General features: G+C 40.6%; 1 protein-coding gene across 1 annotated transcript; it reads left to right on the top strand.

Moving 5' to 3' along the window:
• The first annotated feature begins 248 nt into the window (after positions 1 to 248).
• Positions 249 to 1,485, top strand: LOC118750358. The gene is made up of 2 exons (XM_036485078.1): positions 249 to 1,342; positions 1,402 to 1,485. The coding sequence occupies exon 1, from the start codon at positions 249 to 251 to the stop codon at positions 1,185 to 1,187; it is 939 nt and encodes a 312-aa protein (XP_036340971.1). The 3' UTR covers positions 1,188 to 1,342; positions 1,402 to 1,485.
• The last annotated feature ends 11,662 nt before the right edge of the window (positions 1,486 to 13,147 follow it).

The raw sequence follows: 13,147 nt of genomic DNA on the forward strand, positions 1-13,147 counted from the left end.
CCGGTGAAGGCAAACCTGGCTTGCAGCTTGCAGCCCCAGGGGGCGCCAGAGCTGATGCGCGGGCCCCGCCTCCCCCTACTCCTACGGCATTTACAAGGCCTGATGACAGGCCACCACCAAGCGCAGCCATTGCCAAGCACAGGAAGGCTGCCATGAGGATCTTGAAGAGATCCGCATTAACCCCGGACCTATGTAGCAGGGCGCTGCCCTGTCACGTGGAAGAGATCCGGTCGGAGATAGCGTGGGCAATGACGATAGTGCCCGACTATCAGCTGCCGGTGCTCGGAGAGCCACCAGCTGCGGAAAAGCGCAATAGATCGATGGAGGTTGCGCAAAATAAGTCGAAAAGAGCCAGGACGCAAGGCCCCACCTTTGCTGAGGTAGTCAAAAATCGGATCCTCCTGGGTGTGCTCGATGAGAACCAGGGAGACGAATTGGCACTGAGAGCTCATTGGAAATGGGTTAAAGCGGAATTGGCGAACATCTGCGTCAGCGTGCTTCGGGAGCACCCCGGACCACCTCCGATATGCCGGGACGCAGGTTGGTTCCAAGGTAACGTAAAGATCGTCGCGTGCGACGATGAAAGGTCGGCGGGCATGTACAAGAAGGCGATGGCCATGCTGGGAGAGGTCTACCCCGGAGCGATGCTACGGGCTGTGGACTTCAAGGACATCCCATCCAGGCCCAGAGCAAGGGCATGGATACCGGCCAAACCGACCGAACCAGAGAGAGTGCTTGAGATTATAAGGCTCTTTAATCCCGAGTTACCCTCTCACAATTGGAAGGTGGTGCGGCTAGAGCACAGCACAAAGGCGACTCGTCAGGCGGTCCTTTTGCTAAATAAGGAGTCGTTGCCACTCCTCGAAAAGACTGGGGGCGTCATCAATTACGGTTTCGACACCGCAAAGATAAGGGTGTACACGAACGACGTGAACGCAGCAAGAGGCAACGAAGTTGAGCCGGAAGCAGACAACAGCGAGGATGAGGTGGACGAGGAATCCAACCAGGCCAATCCGATGGATGACCTGGCTGGTGGATACGCCTCATCTACATCCTCTCTGGGTGTCGACCATATCTTCCGGCAATACACAGAAGAGGAGCTGATGTCAGATGACGACGAGGCGAACTCAACAGTGGTGGAGGGGGTGGGAAGGTGCGGCCAAGATGGTTCGCGTCCTCCAGATTAATCTCCACCACAGCAAAGCAGCGTCGGCTGCACTGCTGCTCCAGCTCTCCAAGGGGGCAGCAGACATCGCCCTCATCCAGGAGCCTTGGGTGATAGGGCATGGAATATGCGGGCTGAAGTCGGCAGAGCACACTTTGATAAGTGGAGCTACCATAGGTAAACCAAGGGCCTGCATCCTTGTTAGTACCAAACTAAAAATATTGTTTCTTCCTCAGTTCAGTGACGAGGACACCACCACCATCAGTCTGGAGGCGAACGGACGACAAATAAGGCTTGCCTCGATGTATCTGGCACACGACAGGCCTGTTCCAACCCTACCGGTCGAACATTTAGTGGAGCGCTGGGACGGGGCCCTGATTCTAGGAGGTGATGCAAATGCACACCATAGCACATGGGGAAGTGGAGACATCAATGAACGGGGTGAGTCACTCTTTGAATTCATACTAAAATCTAACTTAGTTATAAGTAATAGGGGTAGCGAGCCTACCTTCATAACGAAGAGCAGAAGAGAGGTCCTGGATGTTACCCTCGTCTCAGAAGATGCGGAGGTCATGATCAGGAACTGGAGGGTGCTTGATGAGCATTCCTTCTCTGATCATCGCTTCATCCAATTCGACTTAGACGGGGTCCCGTCCAAGGTACCGGCCAAAAGAAATCTAAGGAAAGCCGACTGGCATAAGTACAGAAGAGAGCTTGACAAACGGCTCTCAAGAACCACACTAGCAATTCCAGGAAACTCTAGGGACCTAGATAGGCTGGCAAATCGCTTTACTGCGGCATGTGGCAAGGCTCTGGATCAGGCCTGCCCCATGGTAAAGCCGAGAGGCAAAAAGAAACCACCTTGGTGGAGTACAGAGATTGACGAGGCCCACAAAAATTGTCGTAGAGCCTTCAATCTCGCAAAATCCTCGGGAGGCGATACGCAATGGGAAATCTATAAGTTAAACTTGAAAGATTACAAGAAACTACTAAGGAAGAGCAAGAGATCCTCATGGAGGAACTTTTGCAGTGGTATGGAATCCGTATCAGAAGGTTCTAGGCTCAGGAAGGTTCTCTCTAGTTCACCTCGTATCGCCCCGGGATGCTTGCTAAGATCCGACGGAGCGTGGACGGAAACTGGGGAGGAATCCCTGGACCATCTTCTGAGCACGCACTTTCCAGGCGCCACCGAGCAGCCATTGAACGGGCCAATAAGAAATAGAGGTCAACCGGTTACGGTAGACCTCATCACCAAAGAAAAACTGATGTGGGCAATAGGGTCCTTCAAGCCTTACAAATCTGCGGGTCCAGATGGTGTTACACCGATTCAGCTACAGCAATCTATGGAGCTAAGCTCTAAATGGCTGTATGTTATTTTTAAGGGAGTCCTCACTCTCAACTACATTCCGGAGACCTGGCAAAGGTCAAAGGTTGTCTTCATTCCTAAAGCGGGAAAAACATCCCATACTCGCGCCAAGGATTTTAGACCTATCAGTCTATCATCCTTCCAGCTCAAGATATTGGAGCGACTGATTGAATCCTTTCTTAGGGAATCGGTTGCAGATAAGCTTATGGCTTCGCAGCATGCCTATATGAAGGGGAAGTCCACCGAAACAGCGCTACACGAAATCGTGTCGCATATTGAGAAATCCCTTGCGATAAAGGAATACACCTTGATAGCATTCTTAGACATTGAGGGTGCGTTCAACAACATCACACCTGAAGCAATCACATCAGCTCTAACTGGTCTGGACATCGACTCACGGCTGGTGTCGCTTATACGACAGCTGCTAGTTGGCAGGGTCGTGCGGGCGGAACTGGCGGGCGTGTCGCTGGACAGATACGTTTGCAGGGGAACCCCGCAGGGTGGGGTCCTCTCCCCCCTTCTTTGGGTCATGGCGATTAATGAATTATTGCAGACCCTGGAAGGGGCGGGAGGCTCCAAGGTCATAGCGTATGCTGACGACCTTGCGGTGGTTGTGAGTGGAAAATTTCTACAAACTCTTTGTGACATTATGCAGGACAGACTAAGGTTAATCGAGAGATGGACCAAGGAAAAAGGTCTGGGTGTTAACCCAGAAAAAACGGACCTGGTGCTCTTTACCAGGAAGTACAAAATCCCCTCACTTCAGCTCCCTGCCATAGGCAATAAGATTCTGAAGCTAGGGGAGTCTGCAAAATATCTAGGCGTAGTCCTGGACAAAAAGCTTAACTGGGCGCAAAATATACAAGAGCGTGTTAAAAAAGCGACGGTAGCCCTCTACAGTTGCAAGGGGGCGATTGGGCGTAGCTGGGCGCTGTCCCCTAGCATCATGTATTGGTTATACACGGTAGTTGTTAGGCCGATTCTATTATATGGGGTCTTGGTATGGTGGCCAAGTCTCAACAGGAAATCTACAACAGAAGCACTCCAAAAGGTGCAAAGAACTGCGATGCTCTGCATCTGTGGGGCCCTGCGCACAACTCCATCGGAGGCTATGTGCGTGCTCCTCGATATTTTACCAATTGAAATTGTTGGAAAGCAATCAGCGGGGTGTGCCGCCTTGAGGTTGAGGGAACTACCAGGCTGGAGGGACACTCAGGAAGGCCACACCGCAATCTTAAAGGACATAAATATACCGGACACGGATTACTGTGCACCAAGGTTGAACTTCACAAAGAGGTATAGGATTTCCATTCCAGATAGAAAATTCTGGTCAGGAGGGGCTCCCGATGACAATGGATCACTCCACCTCTACACCGATGGCTCTAAGCTGGACGGCAAGGTAGGAGGGGGGGTCTTCTCGGCCCGACTGGGGCTGGAAATATGTTTTCGCTTACCCAACCACTGCAGCGTCTTTCAAGCTGAGGTCGCTGCCATACAGGAAGCGGTTGAACACCTACGTACAAGAGAAGTCATTTATAACGATATCTTCATCTACTCAGACAGTCAGGCCGCACTCAAAGCGCTCGACTCGGTCACATGCAGTTCAAAAACCGTAGCGGACTGTCGCAGATCTCTAAACGAGATGGCTGAGCAGTCTGCTCTTCACTTGGTATGGGTTCCGGGGCACCGGAACATACCAGGCAACGAAAAGGCGGACGAACTTGCAAGAGAGGGCACATCCGCTCCACTTTCGCAGGCCTGGAAGGGATTAGGCATGCCGCTCGCTACCTGCAAGCTCATTCTAAGGGATCTGTCTCTTAAACTAGCAAGGGACAGGTGGGATAGCCTCACCACTTGCAACAACACGAAGCTTACATGGCCTAAATGGGACAAAAAGCGGTCGAAGGATCTCCTCATGCTGAGCAAAGGAGACCTAGCCGCAGCTGTGGGTCTGCTAACAGGCCATGTTGCTATCGGGGGGCACGCGGAGAGGTTAGGGATCCCCCATAACGACTTCTGCAGAAGCTGCAGAAATGAGGAAGAGCCAGAAACCTTGCGGCACCTGTTATGCGAGTGCCCCGCACTTTGTAGAAGAAGACAAAAGTTCATGGGTTCAGGATTATTTGAGGACCTAACCGACATAGCCGAAGTAGGCATACGGCAACTTCTGGGTTTCGCAAAATCCACACGATGGTTTGAGTAGGAGGGTTCTAACGATCCGCGTGGTATCACAACGGGCCCACAACCTAGGGCCTATGTGTGCTAGTGGGGTCACTGGCAGCCACTTTAACCTAACCTAACCTAACCTAAATAAAAAAATAAATGTACTAATAAATAGTGGTCAGAAAAAGAATTTCTATTATTGCCATCAGTCTAATTACAAAATCCCGAAAATGCCGGGATTATTTGCCAAGAATCCCGGGATTTTCGTGACCTAAAAAAGGCCGGGAACCCAGATTAACATTCCTAGTCTCCACCAATATAAGTAAATGTCAACGTTGAATTACGGAATCACAATTGACTACCAGCGTCTTCGTCACTCGACTCTCAAACCTTCCCTCTTATTTTAAATTTAATTAATAAGATACATACATTGAATATAGAGGATTAGGAAAGTTTATTGCCGAAAATATTTTTTGAGGGTGGTTGCCACCGGGTTGAAAAATTATATTATATTAAATTGATAAAATAAATGAAATATTGCCATACGGGTGTCAAACAGCACAAAAATAATTTTGAGGCGCAGTGAAGCATGCCGAGCAGTGGCGAACACAGGTAAGTAATTTGGGGGTTCAAACCGGGATCCCGGTCTTTTTTAAGTCCCGAAAATCCCGGGATTATTTGCCTAAATTTATAATTTACACTGGTGGCAGCAATAGAAACGCTTTATGTTGACCAGTTTTGGCTATATTGCTTTCGTTTTTTTTAATATTTAAAATTTTTTTATAAATGTGTAGCTCAATACATATAATACCTTGCGGCAGGCAATCAATACATTCGCCAAACCAAGGGCCAAATATAGTAAAATTGCGTTCTTATTTTTTCTCTCTGGCGTCAGGATTTTTAAAAAGAACTTTGAAATTTGAAAGATATGAGCAATTCAAAAAATGATTTAAAAATTTCGGTGCAATATACTCAAGAAACTAGCATGGGTATCAAATGAAAGAGAAGATTATGTAGAGTCAAAACACATTACACTTTTTAGTCCGTAAAGGACGGGTAGGTATTGAAAATACCCCGTTATAATTTTATCCTTGAATATCCTTAAAATTTTTCAATTCTTATTTTTGAAAAAATTATATGTTAAGGACTAACTTTATTAGCTTAAAAAAATAAAATAGATTAAAGGCGCATTTTCAATTCCTATTCATCCTTGTGAACACAAAGAAATTATTTCATTTAGTACCCATACTTTTGTTTTACATTGCGCTGAATTTTTTTAAATAAATTTTGGAATTAACTTTTTATTTTATTATATTTTAATTTAAATTATTTGTTTATAAAAATATAGTTTATTCCTTAACAAACACTAAATGAAAATAAGTTTAATCTTTCAACAACATTAAAAAAAAATCGACAAACTTTCGTAAAAATTTCGAACTTTCTATTTCAATTTTATTTCTTAATAAGTTTTTAATAATAAAGTGCAGTAAAAGTAATAAAGTGCAAATTTAAAAGAGCTGTGATTTACAGTTGATGCATGGCATATTTTTGACGATGTCGGTAATTTTCTTCAATATTATCTAAGTACGTTCGACGATTTTATTAATGAAGAAAATGAGCAACGCCTTCATCAAAAAAAAAATATATTAAAAATCAACGATAAGTCGCAGCTATGTATTTTAAACTTGAGCTTTATTTGAATTGATCGGTCTACAAAACTGCATACTCAAAATATGTATTTCTAGGAAATCTAATTAAAAAGCTTTACGAAAGTTTGTTGTTTTTTTTAATGTTGCGCAAAGATTAAACTTTGGATTTATGCGGGTTTTGTTAAAGTGTAAACTGCATTTTTATAAACAAATAATTCAAATTATATAATTTTAAGATAAATGGCGAATCTAGTTAGCATGTATAAAGTTTTGATAAGCACTTGAAATGTCAAGTTTTAGTACTGAATTCAAAGAAGATGTCTCTTTTATCCATTCATAATAACTTTAAAAAATTTGTTTGTTAAGAAGTGTATCTTAAAATATCTGCCTTGACATTTATGTTAAAAGTGTAAAATATGTAAATGTACCTACATAAACTTTCCCGTGAATACCATCAAATCATTGGTCTTGAAATCCCCCCTGGCTACGCCACTGTGTGTAATATGAAGTAGACTTTTGTAAAAAAATTTAAATTTTGGATAAACAAAAGGAATATAGGCAAAATTGGTCGAATTAAGGCGCTTCTTTTATTTCTTCCGCGGAATTATGAACTTCTTTCAACCGGAAAATAAATTTTTTGACTTATTTTTTTTTTTTTTTGCATCAAGCCTTTTTCGGCATACATACCTTAAATTACTTCATCAGATATGTACACACTAAAGTATTATTAAATGCATATAAATTTGATACTGTCTGTCGTTTTTTTACTTAAGAAATAATTTTCACTTTGAATTAAAAGTACGTTTAATCCTAGACGGATTCGCGAAGATAAGGGCAAAACTTTCTGTGAAACTTGTTGGAAAAATCAACCAACACCTTCACCAAATATGCCTATATTTTTTTTTTTTTTTTGTGGCGGAAATTCGTTCTCAAATAATAAAATGAAATTGATTACATATATGGAAAAAAAATTGAAAACTCCCTCCCCGAAAAAAGTGAAAAAAAGCGTTCGCCCCTGTTATATGTACATACACATATTCCTCATCTACAATTTTAATTTCCTAAGTTCTCAGCTGACAGTCCACTGAGTTTAAGTAAAAGTTGCAATACCATATTTAACCGAATATCCGGATAACCGGATCCTAATACCTACATCCATACATATATCTATAGTAAAAGGACATAATGAATGATTTTTTAGAATGAGCTTTTTGTCCGATACATAACTTTTGTATATTGTATTGTTATTTCTCAATCAAAAATTGTATGAGTGCTTTAAAATGCACTATACTATAGTTGTATGTACACATGTGTGTGTATCGCGCATACTTATGTGTGTACATGCATATAGTTATATTAAAACCCCTAACCAATTTAATTCATTTGTTGCCAATGATTTTAGAACCAAAGCTAATAGATCGTTGCATTCACGATATCCTTCCTTATCCCTAAAATATTCTCACACCCATCTACAATAAAACAACTTTTCGACAGCGGACAATCAGTATGTAATTCCAACTATTTAAAAGTCTTTCATTACTTGACAGTTGAGGGCGCGCAAGCGCTCACGCAATCCCTCAAATGTTAAAGCAAAGCGACCTAATGTATGTGGCTTTGATACCACCCCTAAACAGTTCGCCGCATAGTCATGCATCGTATGTACATATGTATGTATGTATGTATGCATTTATGTTATGAATGTTTACTTGCTTATGCGCATCTTTTGTGCTGCTAAGCATTCCTACACAAATGCGCCGCGTTTAGTGAGTCGGGTCGGGGGTTAGACAAAACGATACCAGACACAAGCAGTTCGCATGCCAAATCGTCGTAAGCATGCAGGAAGTTTTGAATGGTGAGAAAACAAATACAACAAGCAAATTATGCACAAATACATATTGCACATTTACTAACAGAGTGTCATAACTCAAAAAAAAAATAAAAAATTTGTGAGCAAATGTTCAGAGTTACTCGTTATATCACGGCTCATATTGTGCAAAAATTTCGTAGTAAAATTTGGTATATTTAGTTTCCGCGTGACAAGACAACTGGGCCGTGTGAATAAAAGTTAAGCAATTGCTTTTTCTTAAAATTTCAGGCCTTTTAATTAAATTTATTTGAAAAAATCGAGTAAAAGGTCTGAAATTTTAAGAAAAAGCAAGTGCTTTTTTTTCATAAAGCCCGATATGTATGTACATATCTCTTTCTGCATTTGGCGAACAAATTGAAAACTTTAATTGCCTCTCCTGAAAAATTCCATATTTTGAGTTATGACACTCTTTTAGTAAATGGACCATATGTATATACAAAAGCAAGCCGTATAGGGAAAGCGGATATATTTTATTTATTTTTCATTTAGAATAGTGTTATATGAGGTCCGTCTAATGAAAGTTCTAAAGTTAATTGTTAACAGCAACGAATATTTTTTCGTACAAAATTGTCAACAATTTATGTAGATACGATGGATGTCCAATAATACGACCATTATGTCGATAATGACGATTTAGTGGCATCGTCGCACGCACTTGCTGTGAATCCTAAACGACTTATAGCTGACCATGACACTGGTGACGATGTCATGCAGGTGTACTCCAATCAAATACTTATAACAGACAATGTCTTGCAGCGGTAACTTAAAAAAAGTTCATTACAGGATATTGTCGCTTGAATGTCATCAATAATCACTGCATGACAAAGGCCAAAGGCAGAGGCCATTAACGACCATTTGTATGGAAAAGTCGTGAACGACTTCCATATAAACGGAGCCCAAAGTCATTGAAGACTTAGCATGGCTGTACAAGACACTTAAGTGACTAATGCATGACATTCGCTACGGGGCAATCAATCATCGTAACAGTTTCAGTGCAAAAGTATTTTTACTTAGAAGATGGCTGAACTGCCAAAAATTATAGCAAAAAAGTGGCAAACCAAAATCTTAAAATGATATGAAGGTAGATGTGAAAAAATAACGGTATGTTGCATCCAATAACTGTATTAATGGGTAATCTTGAATTCTGTTGCAATTTTTGCTATACCCAGTGCATGAAATAAGACTATTTAGATCGATTTAGTACTTGTCTTTTATCTTTGACAGGATTTTAGATCTAATAAACACTTGAAAAAGCAAGCGTTTAAAAAATTACCCTGTCAGATGAGCCACATCAGGCTTGTTGATCTATGGAAAAAATAAACAGATGTATGGGACGGAAAAAGAATGGTAGAATGCATTTTATTTTGATGAGCGAAAATTTAACGTCAAAGTTTTTGACTAGCCGGTCTTGCCGGTCATTTCACTAGAGAAGATTGAACAAACTTAAGAACAATAGAATTGGAGCATCAGTCAATAATGGCGACAAGGTTGAGTTACAGACGAATATTAGAGTTCAAATTTAGCTTGGACCGCTGCCAATAGCATATGATAGTAACCCAGTATGTAGGTACGTAACTCACCAAATCCAACTACAGCAAAATGCTGCCGCAGGCCTTGTTAATCTGTATTTAACACATTGAAAAATGTTCGGTATATTTCCTCCAACGACCCTTATTTTTCGAACCGACTTCAAAAAAGGAGGAGGTTAACAATTCGTCAGAATATTTTCTTTTTACTTTTTGTGTTTATGCATGTTACCGCATGACTTTGGATACCGCAAACTAATTTTGTTTAGATTCGATCATTGGATCATGAAGAAAATAACGGTAATCCTAATTTTTTATAGGTATGAGAATTAAAGTCAATTGTGTTTTTCTGCTTAAAAGTTACTTGTTATTTTTTTTTTGTGCACTCCAAGTTTTTTTAGCAACTTTTAAAAATATACCTACTGGTTTCCCTACAATTAAAAGTATGTGTAGGTGATTAAATTTCATGATTTTTCAACTCAGGAATTTATTATATGGCCTTTACTTCTTTCAATATCTTCTTTTCACAATTCTGTTTTTAGAATTCTGTTTTAATTTTGCCCCTTATTCTAATTACCTTAAACGAGCAATTTTTGTGTTACTCGGCAACGGCTCTAACGTAGCAAAATGAAAAATCGTTTAAAAAAGACTTTCGAAGTTGTATTTCTTCCAATTGTCAAAAACTGTTTATATTTCACGGGGAAAATACCGCAAAAATTATTTGTATCGTACGAATATGTATAGAAATTATCAGGGTTTGAAAAACTGTTAGCACAGCGACAACAGCCAAGCATTTGCTTTTTTATAAATTGTTGTTGCTTTGCTAGCCGGCAATTACAAGTACCTGATGAAGATCTTGCAGAAGCAATGAGCTTAGCCGACGACGCTTTAAAGGAATTTGAAGAAAGGCGACAAGATGCAGAAAAAACTTTCATTTCCTTTTCGAACACGTAGAAGAAGTATGCACCAGCCTAGGTACAGAAATCAAAGTACCGCGATACAGCAGTCGCCAAAATAATCGCTTTAATGTGAAAACCGGTGACGCCGAGGCACATGGGCGTAGCCAGGTAGGGGCAGTGGGGCGCTCGAGCCCCCCGTAACTTTCAAATTTTCCATATATATGTATATATAAAATAGTACCCTGAAATGACAGCTTAATAGGGTCGAAATGCTCTCGAAGCACTACAAGTAGCTAATAGAACGTCTTTTGGGAATGTTTTTAAGATCTTACGTATATTGGCACTTTTGCCCGTTTCAATAGCCACACCTGAACGAAGCTTTTTATGCCTGAAAATAATTAAAACCTACTTGAGAAATACAACATGTCAAGAAAGACTCGACAGTCGAGCATCTATGAATATTCATTCACAAAGATATAAATTTTGCAGTTGACGAAGTTCTAGAAGAATTTTTCAAAAAACCACGAAAAATTTGAAAATTCTTCGTTTCATTGATTTATAAGTAAAACGAAAAATTTAATGTGTTTAAAATTATCAAAATGTTTTATAAATAAAGCGAAAAATTGAATATATGATTTTAAAAATTCGCGTTTGAAACTTTATTACGCATACTTTCTTCTAAAGAGCCTTTTTTCTAAACCCATATTAGTGAAATACCTATTATTCTTTGACTTGAGGGTGGGGAGGCGGGGTTAACCCTCAAAACCCCCCTGTGTATCCGCCACTGACATACATTGTAGCATATCGTCGCTTGAAGTGCAAGACCGCGTATCGTTGTTCTGCAAAACCTCGCAACTGACATTTGTGCCAAAAATGAGATTTGATCACCGGAAGCCCCTGGTGTTAAGCCTTATCCATTCATACCAAAATATCGATATCTAGATATAAAAGGTAGAGATAATTAGGGATAAAAGAGGGAACCGCTTCGAAATAAGACGACAGGTTTTACTACTCTCTAATCTAAAATTTGGACAACCTCACATACGAGGTTTTGCATTATATTGATAATCGAGTTTGTAATTTAAACGGCGACATGGATGTATGTATTTGCATGCACATATCATATTATCGTTTAAAGTACAAAACCGCGTATTGTTATTCTGCTAAGCCGCGTAACTGACATTTGCAGCGATAAATTGGTTTTGCTCACTCACACAAGCTCTGGGATCAATCCTTATCCATTCGTCCTGAAATATACTAGCCAAATATGCGATTGCTTTATAAAAAAAGAGAACCATTTTGAAATATGTATGAGAAAATAGAAAATAATTAATGCAACCTCACATACGGGGTTTTGCATTATCCTGATACGCGGTTGTGTACTTTAAACGACGATGGTAAGTACATATGTACATATGTACATACATATTTCACGACTAAAAACATTCCTTGCTTTCCAAATCAAAAAAAATCTCACAGACTTAACTTCTACTCTTAAAATACCAATGCCCAGGCTTTTGGATAGAAGCAACAATGTTTATGTCAACTTTAGATAGGTACTCCTCGCACTTGTTTGTATTTTCGTTTAACTGTGTAATGCTGCTCTCGCACATGCATTGCCTGCAACGCAACAACACGATGCTGCGCGATTCGCCTACCCCTACTCCATTGTACGGTGCTGTTGCACAGCGAGTGGTCGGCCATTGCGATGTTCTGATTGGTCGTTTGCGACCTCAATCAATTGACGGCTAAATTGAGTATAAAAAGGCAATCATCGTTTTGTGGGCACAATTAAGGGCATAGACTTCGTTAGCGATAGACACGCGTTGTGTAAAGGCAGCTGCTTATAACGGTGAAATCAACCATCAGCAGTCAGTTGTACGCGTTCACGACAAGTAAACATCGTGTGTGTGCCAAGTTGAAACTATTCAAAATCGTTAAAAAGTGTTCAAACCAAGCCACAGCTGTTGGCGGCTGAATATCTACTCATATATTTTAAATTGACTTAATTCCTTTAATTAAAGCGCTTTGGTGACAAGAATTAAAATCCAACCGAAAGCGGGATCGTTGTGCGAAAATATGCATATCTCAATTGGAAAAGTGTGCGGAAAATTGTGCAAATAGACCAAAGCGATACCGACACTCCGAAAGGCGGTTCAACAACACCGACCACCGAACACTGAACACTGAACACTGAAACCGATTGCGATCGTTCCGTGGTAAATGCAATTAATTAATTTACAACAATTTAATTTTGTGGGTTGCAGAAACCTCGGCTGAGAGTGGTTAGTGTAGCGCCACAATCATCAATTCCTTACAATTGCATTAATTGATTTTGATTTAATTTTCACGCGCACTTTGATTAGGCGCAATGGATTAAGTTGATTGTAAGCAAAATCGTTTAAGCAACTAATTTATGTGCATGCATCTATTGTGTTTAAAAACGATGAGCGAGTGTGAACACCCGCGAAAGTGAAAATTCATTGTAAACTTAAATAAAATAGCCTGAAAA

The sequence above is a fragment of the Rhagoletis pomonella genome, unplaced genomic scaffold (assembly GCF_013731165.1).
Source record: "Rhagoletis pomonella isolate Grant_MI unplaced genomic scaffold, Rhpom_1.0 Rhpom_scaffold_00212, whole genome shotgun sequence".
Classification (NCBI taxonomy): Eukaryota; Metazoa; Arthropoda; class Insecta; order Diptera; family Tephritidae; genus Rhagoletis; species Rhagoletis pomonella.

Bases quoted from the DNA above. Each gene is read 5' to 3' on its own strand.
- LOC118750358 (XM_036485078.1), top strand. From the start codon at position 249: ATGACGATAGTGCCCGACTATCAGCTGCCGGTGCTCGGAGAGCCACCA.